This window comes from Lagopus leucura, unplaced genomic scaffold, assembly GCF_019238085.1.
Source record: "Lagopus leucura isolate 7727_CA_CO unplaced genomic scaffold, USGS_WTPT01 Super-Scaffold_100159, whole genome shotgun sequence".
In the NCBI taxonomy this organism is placed as follows: domain Eukaryota; kingdom Metazoa; phylum Chordata; class Aves; order Galliformes; family Phasianidae; genus Lagopus; species Lagopus leucura.
In genome coordinates, this window is record NW_024962335.1 from 10,481,537 (window position 1) to 10,505,121 (window position 23,585).

General features: G+C 43.0%; 1 protein-coding gene across 1 annotated transcript in view; it reads right to left on the reverse strand.

The window, feature by feature from the left end:
• Positions 1-1,508: 1,508 nt before the first annotated feature.
• Positions 1,509-23,585, reverse strand: part of GRIN2B (glutamate ionotropic receptor NMDA type subunit 2B) — a 165,678-nt gene continuing 143,601 nt past the window's right edge. The window contains exons 9-12 of the mRNA XM_042889937.1: positions 9,723-9,883; positions 7,442-7,629; positions 5,257-5,495; positions 1,509-3,416 (exon numbers count right to left, since the gene is read on the reverse strand). Of these exons, the coding sequence (XP_042745871.1) occupies positions 1,509-3,416; positions 5,257-5,495; positions 7,442-7,629; positions 9,723-9,883 (2,496 nt within the window). The remainder of the gene's footprint in view (positions 3,417-5,256; positions 5,496-7,441; positions 7,630-9,722; positions 9,884-23,585) is intronic.

Below are 23,585 nucleotides of genomic sequence, written 5' to 3' on the forward strand. Positions count from 1 at the left end.
CGTTCCTGTGCTCTCTGGCATTTATTCAAGCACACCCATTGCCAGGAAGACAAGCTATGTACTTCCCTTGTACATTCAATAGTAAATATACATATGTATTTCCCATGGGTGCAAACACCCTCTTTCCATTTCCACATGTCCAAGGAGGCATCAAGACAGTCCACCAACACCACTGCCACCACATGCACCTTTTCATGTTTTTTTTGTTTGTTTTCTTCCTCTCCAGCACCATGCCACCATTGGCAGAGGACACCCCGTTCCTTTTCTTCCATCCTGCTGGCCAAGGGTGGGGAGGGCAGAAGGATGAAAATGTTTCTTGTCCTGCCCTCCCTGCTAAAAAACATGCCAAAACAGGCTTGGTGTCCTCTGAAGAGACAGTGACAAAACTCCCCACCTTTCCCTACTCTTTAGCTCTTTTCCACTGTGTGTTATCCAGACACCTTATAGGATTGTGAGTTTATTTTGCTTTCTCCACAGACATTTCAAGTATAAATTCATTGTATATAATCGCGTATAGGCTAACCCATACTAAATACTGCTCCCACCCTTAAAGTAAACCACAATTAGTGATCAATTCATTGCTAAAAAACCAACTCTGCTTCCCTTTTCCAAAATTCCTTTCATTTCAGTGCAAAACAGCATCCTGTCAGAGCTCCCAGAAGCCCCCCTGATTCAAGGGTTGCTCTCCGAGACCCAAAACCCATTTCCTTTCCAACTCTCCCACTGGTGTGTCACAGATTCAAGGGCTGTAATAGCCACAGTGAAACCACTCACCAGACCTGCGAACAAGCCTTCTCTCCCTCCCCCCACACCTCCCAGCAAACAATTCAAAATGTCAGCGTAAAATTCTCAGCGTATACGCAAATATATATATATATATTTCAGCCCTAAACCCCCATAATCTTCACAAAATAATGTAACAAGAACCTCAGTATACCTAACATATAAGTGCATCATCAAGTTAGTCATGTTATTCCTCCTTCACTTTCTCCACATCTTCAAACATCACTCTTTTCTAGGCAGTTTTAGGAAGAGTTGCCTGAACAAGCATATTTTCCTGCATGTCCATTACACTTCTTCTGCTGTCTCCTCCTGCCACATGTGTGCACGCACATGCCTTTCTCTGCTGGGAGTCAGCAAGAGTGAAATGCTAGGATCACTATTGCTCCCCCTCAACTCACCCCTTCCCTGCCTTCTTCTCCCCCTCGTGAAATCACGAATGAGGATATCCAACTCCAACGTCACTGTAAAGTGCAATGGCCAGGAATGAAGGAGAATGGGAGGAGAGAGAACATGGAAAAAGAGATAAAAGAGGAGGAGTGGGAAAGAGGAGGAGGAAGAGGGGAAACCAAAGAGGTGGCACTTGTCACCAATGCTGTACTACTCGGAACTCCAGTATCCCACAAACTAAGGATGACCAGGGAGAGTAGCTGATGGGATTGATCCCACCCCACCCTCCCTTGCTCCACATCCACCCCCAGTCCCTCCCCATGCTCCTTCCCTCTCACTCAAACGTCAGACTCAATACTGGAGAGTTTCTCATAAACATGCCCGTTGCTGGAGCCATTGAAAGCCCTGGGGTTTTTGTTGTTAGGCACACAGGGGTTGGACTGGTTCCCTATACAGATGTCCTTCTGGAAACGGGCTGGCACAGCCCCATGAAGGGCTGAGACCACCGGCTTGTTGGTGGTGACGATGGCTCGGAAGTCTGGCCTGGCTTTGGGCCCTCCTGCCACCACAGGCTGCCTGAAGAAATAAGATTTGCTGCCGTGGAGCAAGCATTGGTCATCCCCAAAAGTGGGGATGAAAGGGTTTTGGGTGACCCTGTCAGGGTAGAGCGACTTGCTGAGCATGTATCCCCCGCTGCTGCCAGGGTTGTTGTGGTGGTGGTAGCTGGTGGCGGGCACTGAGGACTTGTTGTTGGCAAAGGTGGTCTCACTGGCTGGCATCTCAAACATGTGGGCGTAGGGGCTCCCCTCCAAAAAGCGACCCTTGTCCTTGAGGCTGACGCTGCGAGGGGCCAGGGCCGAGTCATCCTTTTGCAGGTCCACAAAGGTGTCATAGGAGTGTTGCCGGCGGAGCTTGTTACGGTTCTTCTTCTGCACCTTGGAGGCAGAATTGGAAGGGCTCTGAGGATATTTGGAGGAGGAGGTGGCACTGGTGGCCACGGGCACAGGGGCAGGTGGCTGGTCCAGCTCTTGGAGAGAGTTGTCCTCACTGATGTCATACAGGTTGCCTGCTTTCTTGCAGGCCTCACACCGGATGCAGGCCTGGCGAGTGGAATTCTGCCCCACCACCGATGGAGTGTAGTTGTGCACCTTAGAAGGGCAGCTGCGGCAGAAATTAGCCCCAGACCGGTCCTCCCAGTCTAGGTTGGTCAGATTCTTCTCCCAGGGCGCCGGGACCCCGCTCACAACACCATGCTTGTGCTCATTGCTTCCGCCAAACTCACCCGAACCGTGCTTATGGTGGGCTCTGTTTGTGCAGGATCCACTTCCTCCTCCTCCCGTGTCCCGCTTAAACTCATCTCCACGCTCTTTGTAGATATCCGTCAGGTCCACATGCTCCCAGTGTGGTGAGTTTTCCTTGGCCCGAAACTGGTCCAGGTAGAAGTCCCGTAGCCCTTCCTTGTCCCTGAAGTAGCGTTTGTGGTCAGGCGAGCGGGGTGGACGCCGGCGGTAAGCCAACTCTATCTCATCAAACTCCCGCCGGGACTTGGCAGAGGCTGGACGCTTCTTCAGGCTGTCCTTGTACTGCTGCTTCCGCCGCTTAGCTGCGTTGCCTTCAATGTTGCCGTAGGTGACCGTGTGAGTGGAAATGTCAGAGACGTCTGAGCGGATCAGGTCATCGTGGGCCCCACTGCCCCCATAGCGGTCGCTCTTGAAGGAGAACTTGCCATAGAGGTCACCCAGCTGGCTGTGCTTGGCAGGGGGCAACCCCAGATCCAAGGGCTTCTTCCCGATGGACCGCGACTGGGCGTTGAAAGGTGGGTTGTCACAGTCGTAGAGCCCATCGATGGAGCTGGTGCTTCCGATGCTGTGGGGACGGTGGTGGTGGTGGTAGTGGTCCTGATATACATTGCTGTCCTTCAACTGTAGGTTGCCAAAGGTCCTCTCCACCTCACTAATGTAGTCACTAAATAGATTCTCCTCACATGGGGGGTTGTTGTAGGACTTGCAGTCTGAGTGGGTGAAGCTGCGGCGGTGTTCAGAAATATCATAAACTGATGATTCACGGCGGATGAAGTCCAGGGCACTCTGTGGTGAGCCATTGACCCCTGATAGGTTGGCCATGTTCTTGGCTGTCCGAAGCAGGCGGAGGATGTTGGAATGGGTGTTGTTCATAGTCGCTGTGGGGGAGTTCATTGCTGACTGGCGTTCCTCAATGGCCACACCATGAATGCAGCTGTAGATACCCTGAAATAAGAGAAAGCATGAAGTTGAGTGGTCTTGCAATGAATGCACAAAAGGAAATGTAGGCTGGAAAGCACCCTATGCAGCAATAGCACATTCCTATAAGGCAGAAAAGACTGTCAGACTTCCATGTGATACACAAGCAAATGAGATGAAGCCAGACCTGTCCCACTAACCCTAACTCTTCTGCCACTCTTTCTTACCCTCAAATTTTTTCTTTCCCCTCTATTTATCCTCCTTTTTTTCATATCATATCTGAGGAATGCAGAAATAACTGGTAGCATCCATAAGAGTTACTCAAATTTACTAGGTATAACATAGAATTGCAAATGGGGAAAATAATATCCTTGGAAGCGAAAACATCAAGACAAAGGATTCTGCATGGATGAGAGAAAGGTCTGTTTTACCCCTTGAAATTCAACTGGACATCAGTGAATCAACATGACAGGAAGTATCGTAAAAAGAGAACAGCTTCATTTGTCATAAACTTAGCTACATTAATCACCAGTACAGATTAGAAAGGAAACAGAGAGTGTAGGACTGATGAACAGGTATTTAGTCCTTTTGCATTTCGTTGAGTATGGTACAATAGAATATTTAATTGCATCCTATTGAATTTAGCAGTGATAACAGGCTCCAAATTGACATCCCTGAAAGTGAAAGTCCTCTATTCAACCTCAAATCAGACAGCAGAAGTGCCTGATTCCTTCACATTCTCCACTAGCTCATTTCATCAATGGTAAGACTGATTGCAAGGATTACCCCAAGGAGCAGAAGGAAAGAGGTTCATTTATTCCCAGCCTACCAAATGGAGCATGCTGATTAATGTCAATAGTGAAATGGACACCACCACATCATGTTACCATGTTTTTTCAGCAGCCAGCAGTTGATTAACTTTTTTCAGACTTTCCACCAACCTGGGCCAGGTCTAACAGATAACTCCAGACTGAAAAGATTTGTATTCAGTTAACAATCACCAAATACAGTCCCCTACCTCATCTCCAGACTAAAGCAGGTTAAAAACTAATGACAAAGAAGAGAGATTGTGTCCCAACACTCAAAGGCTTTGTCATTTTTTCTCAACAGTATGTTATACTGCAATTATATAGTCCTTGTACAATCAAAGTTAACTCTGTTACAAGAGATACTGAGGTCAAAAATGTTGAGATTTGACCTCACTTCAGAAGAGATCAAGAGATCAGACCAGTAACAGAAAGAAGAAAGAGAAGTTCCAAATGGGACATTGCTATCTACAATAATAGCAGGAAGATGACTCAGACATTACTAGAATCTACTTGAAATGTAAATACTATCCCCTAAGGCAGATTTGCATAGAGAAATTGCTAAGTTCATGTGGTCATCCTCTCTAGAAGGATTTCTGCATGGCTTAGTGCAGGGCTTGTGGTTAGGGATTTCTGAACGTCCATGATAGAACAAATCCAGTAAACACATGGACAGGTGTAACACAGAAGACAATGAGAAACTCCTGAATTTCTAGCCGTGTTAAACAACATTACTTATTGTCCCCAGGCCTGGCCTGCTTACAACTCACTGAGAAGGAGGAGACTATTACAGATCGCTTCTTTCCATACTGCATTTTCAGTTCCATATGAAATTATCATTTCCATGACCACAATGAGGCAGAGACCAGAGATGACAGAAGAACAGTAAACGCTCTTGCTACATTAACACAGGAAAGGCAGCAGGCCTCACACTGCAGATCATCTCTCTGTAATATCTGTGTGTTTGACAGTCTGGGTGGATTTCCCCATCGACAGTACCTGCAACCACCTGAATAAATTCTGACTGACCTTTTTTCTCTCCGCTAGCTAACAACACTTACCCTACTGATGGAGAAAACCACGCCAGGCTTGCCAGAGCAGACACCCATGAAGCAGTGGCGGAACTGCCAGTAGAAGAGATGTTCACAGATGAAGGTGATGAGACTGAGGGCCATAGCTGCTCCCAGCATGTAGAAGACACCTGCCATGTTATCTATATCCAACTGGCTGCTCATAACCTCATTCTTCTCATTGTGACAAATGCCAGTGAGCCACAGTGCTTCCAGCTCCTCCATCTCCCCTTTAAAGACAGAGAGGAAAAAAAACATGTTAGCCAGGCCTGCAATCATAGTATCATAGAAGGGCTTGGGTTGGAAGGGATCTTTAAGACCATCCTGTTCCAACCCCCCTGCTATAGGCAGGGACACCCCCCCAACTAGATGAGGTTGCTCAAAGCCCTATCCAGTCTGGCCTTGAATGCCTCCAGGGAGGGGGCATCCATAACCTCGCTGGGCAACCTGCTCCTGTGTCTCACCACCCTCACAGTAAAGAATTTCTTCCTAATATCTGCCTATGGATCTCATGCTGAGGTAGTCTGAAAACAAGAAGCATATCAGACTGTTCTTGTAATAGGGATAGATGCAATTAGTCATAGGGAAGTCAATAGGATTTTTGCACAGACAGATGTTAGGCACAAAAATCTGTACTGTACAACACAACCATCTACAGCTATTTGCTATAATTTCCTGAACAAGCTGTCCACCACATAACTGAAGACCTCAGCTCACTAACTTGCACTTTCATAGTAAGTCAACAAAGGGAAAATTAGCGACTGATACTGTTAAACAGAAATGAGTCATTTTTAAATGAAAACACTGCCAGCATAAAATTCAAAATGCTGATCTTTTTTTTTACATCAAAATGTCTGATTTTTTAATTTGTTTCCATCATATCTACAGCTCATTAAAGTGAGGTGCAATGTTCCCTAAAATATTTTTGCATTTTTACCTGCTTTTCTTCCTTTCAATTTTGTCCAAATGTGACAATTCCAAGCCCTCTGACCAATGAAAAATATTACTAATTTGTATTGGCTAGAAACAAATGTTCAATAGTCTAATTTCATACCCCACTTCCTCTCATTATGGTATTTTCAGGAGAAGAAAGCCACAAACATACATATGCACATACTGAGACATCCAGAAACAAACTAATTTTACAGGTTGGTAATTTTTTTCATGCTGCTATGGAAGTTACTATTTCATATTTTCAGCATTCAATCTGGTGGCAGGGAAAAAAACTCTGTATGCTTATATGGCATCACAGCACATTCTTAAAAGCATTATGGAGATCTTATGTTTTGTTCTGAAACAACACTTATTAGGCTATTCAGGAGACAAAACACCCTAACTGTCAGGTGGCCAATATTCTGATGAAGCATATCAGAGCTTTGTTCTTTACATATTTACTACGTCATATGTTATTTTCAGATTTCAAAAAAAAAAAAGCTTATAAATAAAATAGCCTGAGAATTTTACTTTTTTTTTTTTTTCTTTTTTTAAAGAACTCAGGAAAGTGTAATATATAGCACAGAAAGAGAAAACTGGGAAAATGTTTTCTAAAAAGAATTTCTTGCCCCATGAGTATCTTTTTTGATAACAACTCTTTCTCTGTTACCGACAAGATAAATGAGGTAACTGTAATGTTCTGATTAAAAACTTCCGAGTTTCAAATTCTTCCTTGCTTGTTTGGTTGTTTAGTTGGTTTATGAGATTTAGGGGAATACGAATTAATTTTTTTCATCCAGATACAATCAGTTTTTTTTTTTTTCTCTACACTCTGCATAGGTTGATCCTGTCTAGAATTAAGTATGAGGCAACAATGGAAAGCCCAGCATTGTTTGTGGGTTTGGTCATGGCAAAACTCCTAAGGTAGCGAAAAGTTCACAAAACAAAACTTGATTTCACACAACATTCTTCTCACAAGATACTGCTCATACACACATCTGAGCTGATTGTATGAAACCACTAATGCCTTTGAAATTGCTTTTGATGATATCCTGCATCAACAGTATAGAACAGGTGACATTCTGCACATTTCTGGCACAACATCTCGAACAAACCCTTTTGATAATTTCCTGTTCTCAATGTGGATCTGAAACACCAGCTAGGGAGATGGAACATTATTCTGTACATGCAAAACTTATTATTTCTTAGGAAAATTCCACCTCTTCTTTTTCTTGACACTTACCATCTCCAAAAAGCTGTAGAATAGCAAGATCAACCTGGCGCTTCCAACCTGAGTCCTTCTGTATGGCAATTCCATAGCCAGTGGAGGCAAATACTTTCCCACTCCCAATTGTCACCAGTTTGCAGCCTTCATCTCTGCCAGCCATGTAATTCAGCACTGCTGCATCATAAATGAAAGCATCCAACTTCCTGCACAGGTGCAAGAAACAAGAAGTGTATAGCACAGAGAAGATACAATCTGTATGAGTGCAAAGGTGTTCTCTGATAATTAAGGCAGAAATTAACCTCTTCCAGATAGAGTTCAATAGGTTGCATCTTCACTTCCTTCAGAGTTAACTAAAATCTGATCCTAGAATCTGTTTTCAGGTGAAACTAGATTATAAATTAGATCTGTCTATTTCTCTCTGACTCTTTCATAGTTGTCGTTTTTGTACTGAAAGGAAATCTGGAAGACGAACATAGCACAAGATAAAGATGAATGAAGAAAAAGTCCAGGAGATCTATAGTCCTAAGAATAGCTTATGTTACTGCACTACCTTTCATCTGAGAAGAACCTAAAATACTTCATAAAATATATCAATATTAGACAGCGTAGCAAGGCTTGCAGTAAAGATTTTCACTAATTCAAAGTGCTGGAGGAAAATATATATTAATTTCAAATTAAATGTAGCCAGGCCACTGTAACTCCTTAGTTACTGTGAAAAGTGCTACCAGATCTTTACCAATGTCAAGTGGCCATGATAACAGCTTTATGGCTTACTGTGCTAAGTTGCTCTTTGGTAAAGACTACTTAGCTGAAAACCACAAAAAAGGGTCTGTTTCAACACAGTGAAATGCCCATTATAGGCTGGAATGGGCAGACAGCACAACAGACTGATGAGAACCTTCTTACCTCAACAAATTGATTTTGGGCTTAGGTGTAGTCTCAGGGGGCTGCATCTTCTATACAACCAGAGACAGCCAATGAGTAAATCCTCCCACTAGATCTGAAATGAAGCTCTTTCCAATAAAAGACTGAAGACCTTCTACCTTACAAATTCTCACACCCACACTACCTTTTCAGTACGCCTCCTGAACATATACTGCCAGTATAGTGATTATCTCAGTTTAAGTGCATATCCATGGGGAAGGCTGTCCAAGGGTTGATACAAAGCCAGGATGACATACACCACAAGCGATGAGCTCTGTTTCATCTATATATTTCCAGAAGAAAGCATATTTATTTCCTGGATGATGACTACTGGCAAATGTACCTCCCCAGGATGGCATCCAACAACGGTCCAATAATTTATAATGGGCTATGTGCCTCCGAACCTGGCAAACAGGTTTAGGAATAGTCAGTCAATCTAGTAATTAAATTGGCTGAACATCTTTGTTCGTGGTTTGGAATGAACTTTCTCACGACAGTGTGACGTTGTAAGTGAGAAGGTGTTGTTTCATTTCACTAGAGCTGGGTTCTGACAACCACAGTGGGCATTTCTGGGAGGAGGCCTTTAATTATAAGGGACAAAGGCTTACAAAGACTAATAGAGGTTTTAAGTTAGCTCCTCTACAAATTCATTGCTATTAAAATAGAGTGAGATGTTCAAAGATACTTTCTGCTAATGATTTTTCCCACATTTCCCAAATTACCCAAGGAGACGCTCCTATTTAATACACTTTCTTAATATTCAAACAGCAGCTTTGTCAGCTCTTGACACTAAAATATTCCAGAGAGAAGGACTACTTGCAAACTATTTGCTTCAAGCACACCTTCCATTACACTGTAATAGCTAGTGATACACTGGAGTGGGATTAGTCTGACAAGGATTCCTTCAGCTTCCTGATTAACATAATCTTTTATACACAGAAAGAAAGAAAATAAAGGAATTTCCAGATGACAATGCAAATGTTCTCAAAAAATCTTTGCCCATAGAGGACAGCGAGCTTTTATTGCGCATACGTAAGGACGCATAAGCATGAAACAGCTTGCTGAAGCAAGGTGTTTGGGACTAATACACATAATGCTAACATACATAAAGGTACAGGTGATCCTGTTGGTTTTTTTTTTTTTTTTCCCCCCCAAATAGTTTTATAAGTATTGCAAAACCAGAAACACTTATACAGAAGTGAATAATAAGAAAAAAGGCTAAGAGACTCACAGAAATATTCTCCTGTGTTGTATGTGGTCTAGGTATACTTTTAATCATGCAATGATAATGGATGCTTATTTTCCAAACCCCAAAAAATTTCCCAATCACTCAAAGAAGTCAGCTAGTAAGTTTGGAAGAAGAAATCCTCACCCAGTCTTCAATGAGAATAGGGCATCATCCACTCCCCTCTGATTGAACTTCACCATGTAGCTGTGCATTTCAGGGTAGTTGTTGCGAATGTTCCTCTCTGTGCTGCCATTGGGAACTGTCCCAAAGCGGAAAGGGGGTGAGAAATCATTGGGTTTCTGGAACTGCAGAAACAGAAAAAAAACATTTCTCACAATCATCCATCAAGAAACAGTCATTTGCATGGGAGAACACACTCTCTTTAGAGACCCTGTGCCCATTGCAACACAGAATGTAATTCTGATTTTATTTTACTATCAGATGGAACACATTATTGAAAAGATACCATATTTCACTGTTTTCAAAGACAAACATTTCCTGTTAGTGTCCAAGAAGTAAAATGAGCAATCTGGTCTTTTGTTCACTGTGGATAAAATACATACGTGATCAAAAACTAAAAGGAGTTTAGATATAAGTAAAAACAAAAAGGAAAAAAAAAAAAAAAGGTAACAACATCTTTGCAACATGGTCAAATAAAGCTTTTCAATAAAATCAATGTGAATTTTACCCACATAGTGTAATTTAGTTTCTAAGAAGTATCTATTTCCATTTTATTGACGCCTTTGCATTTCCTGATTCTAACTAAAGTAAAAAAGCAATTAATGAGGAGAGATGCCACTCCAAACAGCTCCCATCCACTTCACCAAATAAAGGATCAGCTTTCAAACTTTTGGGCAAATGTCCCAAATGAAATTCTATTAGTGGTTACAAGTCACAAAGTTACAAGTAACATTTGATGCCCAGAACAGAGCTGGCAGAATGCTCAAAACCTTTTGCTGCTCCCAAGAAATACATTCATCATAACATTCTCCTACAGCTGCAAGGCTGTGAGATTTTATATGCCACTTGCTTAACTCAAGTCATAATCAATGCTCTCTGGAGTTTTATGAGCAGTAAAATTTAGACTGTCAATTATCAAGACTGCTTAAAACCCCTAAAACCAGTAGATGGAAAGCGGCACAGAATTGTAAGCCAAGAACTGAATAGGCAGTAAAAGAAAAGATGCAAAGATCAGCTAGATGGAAGGCTCCCTCACCTCTTAATACATCAAACAGTGCTAGTCTGGGGCTCTCAAATGTGACCGTATATTTGGATAATCTTAAGAAGCATGCTAAGAACATGATATCAAGCCAAACCCATTTAACAGTAACAGTTCTCCTGCCACATCTATCATGCACTGCTGTCTTCTGTGGTGGAAATGTGGCTACCGTCTATAGCTATACCTTCAAAAGCAGTCATGTCTAGCTATTAAGTTCTGCTCAAAGCTAGTCTGAAACCTGCTGAGGAGCAGCTGAGGACCCAGCTGAGGAGTCCAAAGCTACTAAAGCAGAGTACTCATTCAGAGCATTTCAGGAACAAGGTCAACAAGGACTTGTACCTGTGGGTAGGCTGACAGCACATTTCACATCACCAACAGGAATTTATTGCATCTATTTCTCTAAATCAACTCATCAGCTATGCAGGGAATCATACCTCATATTCAGGTGGAGAGAATGGACTGGTTCATATGTACATATATGCGTGTGAGATATATCACCAAAAAAAAGAGAGGTTTCATATAGCACAAAATAGGCAGTAAGGTGCCTCTTAGAAACTTGTCACACTCTCAAGGGATGAAGACAAATTCAAAGCTATCAAAACCTGTACTGAAAGCAAATTTTGATGGGAGAAAAATCACTGCAGCATTAAAAAAAATTTTCTTTCTCACCAAGCTGGTTATAGCAGCAGTTTAGGAGACCCATCACAAGCCATTCCAGGCTAAAGGAATACAGTTTCTCTCCTGACATGCTGAAACCGGAGCTTCCAAAGTGGGCAGCTTGTTTCTTTAGAGGCTGCAGAACCCAAACTTTTGGGCAGAATAGGAAGCCCCCATCCACAAAGAGCCCTCCAACACAGGAAAGCCAGCAGGGCAAGCAGCAGGCAGGCCTGATAAATATTCAACTTCAGCAAGCCCTTTGGAAAGGCATCAGCTAGGAGAGCTTCTCTCGGGGCTCACAAAATACTAAGGGAAGGAGAGGCTACATCCAACAACCATTTTATGCCTCCTCCCTCCATCCCTAGTGATGAAATCTCTGGATTTGTCTGCTTCCAACACTGGCCATGAACTGGAGCAAAAAGGGACTATAGGGTCAGGCAGACCTGTGACAAGGAAAATAACCCCTCCTCTGAACAACCCTTCATTTTCCCCAAGTTCCAGGTCCCCCCATTAGCACCAGCCAGCCAGGGGTAAAATGTTCTGTATTTAATTTTTAACATTCTGGGCAAACAATAAATGAATGAAAACATTCCTTTTAGGAAAAGGACTGTTTCTAGCAACTGGAAAAGCATGCTTCCAGAGAAAAAAAAGCAGGTTGTTGGCTTCTGCAAACCCATGCACTATACTGCACTGCGTGTTAGCTTATCATTCCTCACTCCCTGTTAATTCCTCAGTCAGAACAGATCTGCAAATGCAAATTCTTCTTCACACACCCATATGTGCACATACTTTAACCACAGAGTGGTGGACAACAAGACAGGGAACAGTTGGAGAGGATCCACCTGGGACTCGCAACGGAGATCTTTAGCTTGCATGTCTAAGAGGAGCACACATACTCATCTCCAGCCTCCTGGGTTTGTGTTTGCAAAGTTTAAAAAAACTGATGCTTAACTGACTCCACAGTCCATGAAGCCAGAGATAAGCAGCTGTTTCTCCACATTTAAGGACTAATACTGGTACTGGCATACAACTGTCTATCAGGAAATAGTAGCTGAAAATTCCTTGTACTTACTGCTTGGCAGCACATGGGCACAGCTCAGACTACAGATGGAAGAACTCTCCAGAGCCAGAAGTGGCTGTGTCTTTCTGAGCTTTCTTATGCCCCACACAACTCATAGCAAAGGAGCAAGAAAAGCTGTAAACATGCCCACGAATGGGAAAATATAGGGATTGATGGGGAAGGTGTTCTCTCACTGCAATGAGGTGGAGGAATTTCTGTGGAAGAACTATAGAAGACGCATAATGAATAAGGTTAATTGGCACTGCTGTCAAAGAGTTTAGTAATGAAAGACATTCATATGGCTTTTCCAAAGGGCTGGGAGAGTGGGTCCAGCCCAAAGATGTCAGCCTCAGGAAGCAAGGACGCTTTGGCAGACTGGCCTAGGAGGAGTCTGAGAGATGTGAGACAGAAGCAGAGGCACAATGCAGGTGCTATTACACGGAGACAGTCAATGCAGAAGTAATCTGAAGGCTTCAGTAAATATTGATAAAGGAATTAACTGGAGATATTGACAGAAATGGTCTGAATTTAGATTAATGAGAGAGCTCTCACATCATTTCATGTAATCATTACCCCTGCCAGAGCCATAAGTCACAACTGATTTGCCCTAGGCATCTGCAAACAGGAGCCATGTGAGGCTCTGGCCAATAAATAAATAAATAAATAAATAAAAACAAAACAGACAGAGGAAGGGAAGATAAGCAACTGCACTGACTGCTAAGCAAACATAGCTGCAGAGAGTCACAGGGAGGGGCAAGCAGGGTCTGCACACCTAGAAGCCCTACCTCACCTCTACCTGTTTCTACCTCCCTCGAGTGCACCTTGCTTGCAAGGAAACCTGAGGAGCTTGGCTGCAGCCCTGCACCCAAGGAATGCTGGCTGGAGGTGCACCCCAGCTGCAGCCTCCCATTTGCTCACCATGGGATCTCAGTTGTGAGATGCTCCCCTTATACACAAGGTGACGTGACAGTCTCTCAACCGTGAAAGAAGATCCCTGAGACAGCTGGCTTCACATCAAATTTAGCAGGGAGGTGGAAGCTGCAGATGGGTCCTTTCCCTGTCTGACCTGGGGGTGGGAAGCAGACACCAAGCATGCCTGAAGGGCAAGCCAGAAGGCAGCTTTGGGAGTGTCCTTGGAGGCTGCCCACCTCTTCAACCCCTCAGTCAATAAATTGAAATCAAGCAGGATTAAGCCCAAATCGGACGACAGCTTTGAAGAAGTTACCTCTCAGAGTCAGAAAGCAGAGATCTTACTGCTCTGGAGAGCAATAAACACACAGGCTGGGGGCTATTAGCACATCCTGAGTGGAGAGCCCCTTTCCTGCTCCCCCCGCATCTCTCCATGAGAGCTGTCAGCAGCAGCAGTGAGAGTGGGTTTAAGTGACTTGTCTGGCAGAGCTGTTTCATTAGCAATTTGGAGCCATGCCGTGCAGAAAGCAGCACTGTTCTCAGATGTTCGAATATCAATCTGCATAATGAAACAGGTGATAGGAGCTCTTCCCATTCAGGCAGCCGGGATTGGAGAGCATTCAGGAATGAGGGGAAGGGGTTATGTCTAATTGGCCACAATTAATTTGATGAGAATTTTTTTTAAAGATTTTGTCTATCACCAAATGGCTCCTACAGAAAAGCACATCTGCACTTATTTATCTGCCTAATGTAGGCTCTGTTTACGCTGTAGAGTGTTTGCCAATAGCATTGAATGCAGATTCCCAAACTCAGCAGGTCTTACAGCAAAAAGGCTTTTTTATCACTTGATCTACTTTTATACTTTTTAACAAAAATAATTTCATGCTGCATAATATAATGAGCTTCTAAAATGTTGTATAAGTGAGTTTATGTGTAGTATCTTAGATATACACAGCTTCTTTGTGAGAGCTCCTTTCATTTTCTAAGGCCCAAACCTCAGTTTTCTACTGCTTGAAGCTCCAACTCTCTAGAATAAGGTCCCCAGGTTCAGTTCTCTGTTGCCTGCTAGCCTAGAAGACCTTGGACCCACATTACATGCTGCCTAACCATTTGAAATGCCCTACAGAATTTCAACCTGCAAGCAGGTCCCCCACACCCCTGTACCAGGACCAACCACCTGAGGGGATTCTGGATACTCTAGTGCAGCTATATTGGCTCTAGACATCTACATCTGCACAAGTGAATCCAGCCACTAAACTATCTGGTCCCCAGGACAGTTCTGCCCACGAAAAGCATAGGTAGACAGAAGCTGTGGGTAGCATATGGTCTGAAGTGCCCACTACTCTCTTGAATTTGTCCATTGGGGTATCAGTCAAAACTTTTTGCACAGGCACCTCTAAGCAGCAATCTACTTGCTATTTTGGCATCCTTACAACCAGCAGATATCTGTTGCAACACAAGCCAAATATCTCTTTAAAATATGGCATTTATTAGTGAACTGTAACGTAAGATTTAGTGACATAAGGCTAGAAAAGCATAGTCCATGCCTGAGTGAATAATTTTAGCACAATTTTTCTGCATTGCCCAAACATCCTTGACTGTCCCCTCTGGTTCAGCTGCACATCACTGCAATCAGCTTGCAACTTTCTTCACTGCCTGAGAGTCCAGTCGGGATGTTTGCACAGGAGTTTCAGTCAGAACTCGTTAAGGCTAGGCCAGTGATTTTCACTCATTTAAATCCTGACAGACCACTTGTGGACAGCAGCATGTCTTGCCTCACCTGCCATGTTTCTTCTGTTTCAGCCAAGAAACAAACCTTTATAGCCAATCAGTGACTCTCAAAGAGAGGAGTCTTGTCCTTTTCATGTCCCCCAAATACATCAGTGCTGTCCTCCAAACCACGCCATGAACAAAGCCTCAAAATAACAGAGCTGTATCTGGCCTTGAGAAGATGTCCTTTTTTCTCTGGTAAGGCTCTCTTAAATATCACCATTCCATCCAGCCTTCAGAGGACGATGGCCACCACTGGACACTTGCCATTCCCTGAGCTATCTACCCCAGGGCTTTGCTCCTGGGAAGCTCTTCCAATTGTCTGAACTGAAGCCCGTCTGCTGCAAGACTAGTACTATTTTCTGTTATCTTCACCATAGACAGAGAAATCAGAATAGTCTTTTCCTCTTTGAAGGTGACTTTTATGCTTTTGAAGACTCTTGAGCTGTTTCTTCCCCATGTTGAGGATAAAGAAGCCCAGTTCTCCCAATTTCTCAATCTTTCTTTGTTAACTATGTTATCTACACTTCCAGATGTTCTTAGTGCTGTCTTTTGATTGCATCTGGTAGATCTTTTCTTGACTTGCCTTTTGTTGGTGGACATGCTCCCAGCCTCAGCTGCACCAAAAACAATTTGATCAGGACCCCAAGATGTTGAGAGGACATTACATTCTAAAAGCTCACAGCAACAAAAAGCCAAGGAAATAAAGGCGTTGCTAGTAAGAGGTAATGCTCATTATCACCCTCCTCAGTGCTCCTCTATATTATAACTTTTCCCCTCTGTTCTTTACTCTTATCATTTGCAGTTTGCAAGGTTTTCAAAGCTGTAACTGTGTCCCAATTCACACATAGGCAGTGATCAGTTTGTTTCTAGAATGTCAATCAGAATTCCCAGCACCACCTGCAGGGCTTCTGTATTCTTTCTTTGTCCAGCTTGACGACACACATAGGCATTTCCACATAATTGTGCTCTGTCACCTGTCCTGGTAGAGAAGGTGATTTATAGATTCACAGTGTGGCATGTGGTCTATTGGTATGTTGGTACAGGGTACTTTTACACTGCTACAACAGCTTCCCAGCTAGGATTGTGCCAGCACAACTGCAGAGGCATACTTCAAACCTAAGTCATAGCAATGGTACAATAATCTGTGAGGACAGCAGACTAAAGAGACTGTGCTGCTCTTTCTTCTATTACTCATGAATCTCTTGGACAGATGCTTCTCTAGCTTCACTCCTAAAGCATCCTTCTTCCCTCTGCAGTCACCTAGCTTTGACATTACTGACATTGCTTTTACTACCAACGTATAACTTACAGCCTCTCTCAACTGACCACAACTTTTCAGACCTTCCTTTTCTCCTAGCTCCAATTTCTCCTCTTCTTCTGCATCCCTCATAACATGACCCTCCACTGCCTCAGCAGTAGCTGAGACTCCTCACAGCTCAGAATCCTATAACCTCATCAGCAATCCCCAACTGTCAGGCCCCACGGAAGAAATCAACCCTAGGACTGCAGTGGCAAAACACCACTTTCTTGTCTCCACAAGTCAAACAGCACATCTTGATTTATAAACAATTGGAAAAATTAAAAAAAAAAAAAAAAAAAGAAGAAGAATGAACAGTATAAAATCCAGTTCAACTCAGTAACTCAGTTTTGGAAGGGCACAAAAAATCCTTGAGGGCCCTCAGACCTTGATTTTGTGGTTTATCTTATTGTTAAATATCCTGTGATGTTTTAAATTCTCTGGTCTTGTTTTGCATAGCACTTTCACCCATGAATTCCTCTAGATAAGTCTGAGAAAGGAGTTATCAGTTACTGCAGCTGACGGCAGCAAAGTTGGAAAAGAATTAAATTAAAGCCAGTTTTAAAGGAAGATGTAGGGTGGGTCAGAACCACAGAAAAAAAAAAAAAAAAGAAAAAAGAAAAAAATGTCTACAAATGTCTGATGGTGAAACTGTGGGCCAGGGAAGGAAACAGAGCAACCTAGGGACAATGCAGAGGTGTGAGGGGTGGGGGTAGGTGAAAGCAAAAGAAAGGAGTACAGATATAGCAACTTTAAAAATAGTTGTCCTTGCAAAACAACTGAGATGAAAGCAAGGACCCAATTGGTGGAAGAAGCCGCCATCACATGCAGTTATTGCCAGAGCAATGCACACAGTAGGACTGTGCAGACTCTTTGCAAGCTGGATTGCTCTGTGCAGACCTGCCTTGTGCTTAAGCACAGAGCAAAGATTGCAAACCTCAGACAGTGCAGCCTTATCCCTAACAGATGGTATTTCAGGGGTCCTACTTCCTCCACAGCCAGACCTACATGTGCACGTCCTACTGCTGACCCAGGCCTTACAGGCACAGCAGGCCAAGGGGCCATTCTAGGATCCGACCACCTTCTACCACAAAAAACAGGCATCTCTAGGGACTGTTCTATGCAGCTGCCCAGCGTGTGACCATTATGCAGAACCTGTGCAGCATGAAAGATAACACTAAGGCTTTAAAACTTCCTTGGTACACATTTGGAAGGCTATAGGTTTCACATCTGTCACACTGTTAGGTGTCTATAAAGTCTGACCAGAGAGCACCATCCATAGTGGAACCACTAACACACATCTCCTTGCATAGCCATAACACTAATAGGTGTGGTATTATGTGAACACAGTCTTATCTGTTGCAATTAAGTCGGCTATGTGATATTAGCTACAGCACAATTTTGCTTGCATGTATGTAGAGACTGGAGATAGATTGCCTTTTATCCCAAATCAAATCATGTTATGTTGTTGGAAGTCAGCTTCCTTGGAAGTCAAACACAACAGGTCAAAATGCATATTCTGAATAATTCCAGGCAAGCACAAAACAGAAATGAGTGAGGCAGAAGGTGCTGGTTAGTATGCTCATGTTAATACCACTGAAGTGTAGATGTTCACTTAGAGGAGAAAATTGATAAAAAAGACTTTGAGAGAAATGGCAGCTACATATGTAGAAGAGTTTGAAATCTGCTTTGTTTGCATATGAGACAGCTGGTTAACAGTTTATGAAGCTTTCTGAGAAATTCAGAGGCTGCAGTTTGGTGAGAGAGGAATCCCACTTTTCATCTCCTTTCAGGCAAGTCAGAGCTCCTATCTGGCAAGTACAAATAGTAGCCAATTGGTTTTAGCAACTTGTACATGGGTAACAACCCCTGGTCAGGACAATGGAACCCTGCCCACATGTGGCAAACTTCTTGAAGACTTCACTGGGGCCAAATAATTAGAAAACAAAACAAAACAAAACAAAAAAACAATCACATTAGTGTAGTTTCTTAAGAACCTTTATAGTCAAGGAGGTAAAGCAAAAAGCATGGCACTCGAGGCAGGGCAATAGAAGCATCCTAGCCCCAACCCAGAGGTGGGAGATAATGCTTCCCTTTAGCTTGCTACAGAAAGCTGTTTCCTACTAATGAGTGGACAATAGCAGAGAAACGAAAGCCACATCATGTCCTTGTGTGTCTTGGGCTCCTGGAGCTGGAGGACCTGAAATAAGCCTGCTGGGCTATTGAGACCAGGGGAGATTTGACCTTGAATAGCCAAAGGCTGTGGGGGAACCAAGGCTCCTCTCCACCAGGTAAATGCAAGATACAGAGTGCCAAATATTTTCCAAGTATGTACATATAATTTCAAACATTTCAGTCGCTAGGCGAAAGCAATGAAATTTGTGGGAATGCAGAGGGAGGTAGGCGGCTGTTGTGTATTTTTAATCCTGTAGATCTCATCTTCCCATTCTTACCCTACTAGCATTTCATCCCTGATCATTCAAATGAAGGAAGCCAGCTCTCCCCACTCAGGCTGCCAAATCGTGGCGGCAGGGCCACTGTGTTTTATTTGACTGCAGAGGGCCAAGTACATTTATGGCACTATATAAATAATAAATAAAAATATTCATCGCTTCTCTCTCTGCTGATTTACACCGAAGCGGGAAGCAGGACAATCCTTTGCTTCCCTCCTCCCTCCCCCTGTTATGCAATTCTCTGAAGACGATATTTTCCAGGCTGCCAAGCAATTAGCACAGAAGCAACCAAGTTTGCCCAGTGCCTCCAAAGGGCCAGCTGTGGGAGCTGGTGAGGAGGAAGATGAAAAAGAAAAGCTGTCGGTGGCTGAGACCCTGGAAATGCAAGGAGAAATGCAAAAGCTGGAAGCTGAGGACAGTGCAGGAGCTCTGTAGCTGACCACCCTCTCCCCTGCAGAAACTCCCACTTGAAATGAGGGCAAAGCCAACAGTGTCGTGTTGCATTCCTCCCTTCCCAGCAAGGATGGATTTGGCCTATGGACTTCCTTTGTGTATCCACTTCTCTTGCATTGTACCTCACTCAAGTTCCCAACTAAATGTTATTTTAAGTGCCACTAATCCTTAAGAGTCCCATTACAAGTTTTACTGCTGCTAAATCCCTCCAGATCGACAGAAAACTGAGAATCCTGAGAGGCTGAGCCAAGGCTAAGGCACAGCACAGCCTTCTCGCTGCTCAGCACTATACAGTGCTGAGCTTGAGCAAGAGGGAGAATGACAAAGAAAGTAGGACTGAAGAGGGGGGAGAGAAAAAACACACTTGAAAACCCACTGACTTTAAACATTTATAGCCATAAAACTACTGAATCACTTTTCAGTACATGGGCATGGAGGTTTGTTGAAAGGATCTCACAGAGCGTAAAGATCATGCCAAGCTGAACAAGGCAGGATGATTAAATCTGTAATAAATGGACCCATCTATGATTGTAAAAAAAATCTGAGTTCAAATCTATGTACACAATAAATGTCACTGATTATAAAGATGCATTATGACACAATAAGTTGTTCCTGTTTATTAATATGAAGATATTCAAACAATATGTAATTATACAGAAATATACTGCATTATGTACTATTTCTAAATAAATATCATTCTTTAGGAACTGATGATTGTGAACAAATACAGAGAAGTAATCAGATTCCAAGGCATAAAACTTCAGACTTTCAGAGGTCTGAATTTTCCGCACTTCACTGTGAACCAGTGTTTGTTACATCACACACTAGTCAGTACTGTTAATGTTATATATAAAGGTCATCTCGAAACAAAGAACCGAATGCAGTTCAGCTCATTTACAGGAAGATGTCCCCACCAGAGAAGCACTGTGGAAGAGAATCAAGTTTATGGGGGCATGATTTCTTTAATTTTTGTCTAGCGTGCTCCAGGCCAGGACTCTACCCATATTGAAGATCGTTTCTGATTTATCACAAAATAACTAGGTTGGAAGTGGCATGGCCTTGCTTGCATCTAGCTACCTTGTAATCTCCATATAGGTCTCCACATAACAAAAATAATACTGCTGTTGAGAGGGTTAAATATTTTGTCCTTTTGGACATTGCCACATAAAACTTCCTTTGTGTCATGCAAGAAATCCGTGAAACCACAAATATTCACTGACAGTAACTGCTTAATCCTGAGGAAGGTTTGTGCTGCCTCCAAGCCAACTAATTAGACACCCGCTCCTCTAGCACACCTTTCAGGGTGCTACACTGAGCCCCACTTATGGTCTCCTCGGAAAATTTCAGACGAAGGTACCTGCTCTGAATTTATCCTAGCCTTCTCCAGAGCAAGTATTTGTTGTAAAAAAGCTCAGAAAGACACTTAACTTCAATCATGTGACTAATAGCCCATTGACTTTAATGTCCCCACTCATGAGCGCAAAGTTAAGCACATGCTTAAGTGTTCTGCATATTGGGATCCTTGTGTAATTTACATTTAATGTGCTGCACAGCAGAATGTAGAAAATAATTCATTTTTCAGTTTCATGGCCAAGCACCTATTACTGCAGAAATAAAGCAGATTCATCTTTGCAGGGTACTGGGTTTTTTTTTGTTTTTTTTTTTTTTTGTTTGTTTTGTTTTGTTTTAGTGAGATTTTTGCTTTGTGTCCACCTGAAATGTTTCATTCACTTCAGGATAACATGTTGCCTTGTCTTTCAATTAACTCTTTCCTTCATTACAGAAAAAAAAAAAAAAAAAAAAAAAAAAATTCCTTTTCTTAAATGTAGGTCTATTTTATGATTAAAGCCTGTAGAAAATAAATCAAAAATACACATCAGAGTTACCAATCAAAATACTTTGTTTCAAGTACACTAAAATGATCTACTTTGGCAAATATCAGATTTTGGCCAGTTTCAACTCTAAAACTTCATTTTTTTTTCTGGAAATAATGGATATTCATTGGGAAAAACAAAACAAAAAAAAAACCAAACAAACAAAAAAAACCCAAACACAACAAAAAATAGCTGACCTAGGCTTCATAGAAATAAGTTCTTTGTCTCAACGTTTCATTAATATCTTAAGAAGCAAATAAGTTAAATACATGTGAAATTGCAGCAATCTATATTAATTTGCAGGCATACAGAAATCCATTTCTCTCCTTTTTATGTCAATTACAAAATTACCATTCTGATACTTTATTAGCCTCTTTGGCATTTCCAACTAATTTATAGGCACGGGTACTGTTTTTTTATTATTATTATTAACCTACTGCATTCTAAATTATTTTATTTAAATGCCCTGCTGGCTGTCCACATTTGCTTTTATTCTATTATTACTGTATATGAATGGAAATTATGTAAAGCTATTAGATTATTTCACACATTAGCTCATTTATATAATCTTTCCTGTATTTATTGCCTTCGTTAGACTGAAATACCGCAGGCACTTGTTTCTCTAACGAGTCTGAAGCTCTCCCATTATAGGAAATTGGGTTATATCTCCTGATTGCAGTCAGATGAAACCAGGCGCGTGCGCTGGCTGCAGCAACCTGTGACAGGCCATCTTGCTGGCCAGCCATTTGCAGGAGGGTCGTGGTGGTCCCCAGTGGCAGCCAGGCTCATAACCAGCTTCTCTGCTGCACGGGGAGGGTGATGAGGGCAGGCCTCAGATCAGGTCTTGGCCAGGTCTTGCAGGATCAGAGCTGCTCTCCAGGAGGAGCAAGTTTCTCCTCCCTGACTCTGCCCATGTCTACAACAGCTGTAGGAGCCAGTTTGACATGTGATTTAAGCAGCCATGAGGATTAACGTGCTAACTGTGGATTCCTGGCTCAGCTCTGGCACCGATTTTAAGCCAGCTGACAACAAACAGGCAGCACTGTGCATAGTGAGCATCACCCAAACACACCCTCAGGGCCAGGAGACAGAGCAGCAAAGGCCATGAAGCTCAGCACAGTCACCCACCGTACTACCTACCACCCTATCATAGAGGTCCCTGCTCGAGCAGGTCTGCTCAAGCATCCCTGCAGCACAGCAAGGACATGACATTAGTCCCTGTCCTGCATGTCACTTGTACAGAAATGCTGGGAAACAGCCAAGACACCTTCCAAGTCCTCAGACAGCTGGAATGATTCAGCCCGCACTTGTAGGGACGTAGCAGGTCAACAGCCATAGGCCCCTCTCAGCTCTTTCTGAGCAAGGACCACACTGTCTACAGAGATCCCTGGGTGGGTGTTGCAGGCAGAAGCCAGCTTGACTTTGATAAGCATTCCCCCACCAGGCATAGTAATGGATTTTGGGAGTGCATCTGGCATTTTGGGAGTGCATCTGGCATTTTGGCTGCTCTGGAGTTCTGTTTTCCTCAGGTACTGTCATGCAAGCAGATTCTGTTTCTAGATAAGGAGGAATGATATCCTTTAAGTATCTAGATCTTCATCCATCAGCTTGGATTCCATTCTGTGTGACTCCTTGTGCTGGACACAGCTGCCCATATTGGCTATAGAAGGCCAGGAGCTGATCTGCCTCAGTTCTGCTGTGGATGACATCAGCAGTCACAATGGAGATAAGAGCCTGAAAACTTAAGCCATCCCGCTTGGCCAACCAGCACAGGTCAGCAACTGCCTCCTTTGTAAATCTGAACTGACTAATTTAAGCTGGCAGGAGAAGGGAGGAAGAGCACAGCACAACTCCATCTCCAGGGTATGTGTACTGAGGGGGTCGCAAGCACTGTGCAGACTTCAGAAGAAGGAGAAAAGAAGAAATTCAGAAGAGAGAATTCCTCCCAAACCAGGTCATCCTGAAGCAGGGCTTGGGTACCTGGGTGGCTGGTCTCAAATTCTGCAGAGCTTCTGCATACACAGAGTGGAAGTCCATGAGTCCAGCAGATCAATCTCTTACCCTTTTGGATGGAGTTTTTCCCACTTGTCTATTCTCAAGACACAGCAGTTGGCCTTCATTTTTAACAGCCAATTTTCATCTGGTTCCAGATGCTCTGGTAGATCATAATTTTGCCCATATGCTGCACTTGCACTAGCAGCTGTGTTTGAGGCGTATCACAGCCACTTCAGTATGTACTATGGCCTTTCTCTTCCCCAAGAAAAACAGTGCATGCTTTAGGATATCAAAAGCAAACACAGGTAAGTAAGCAA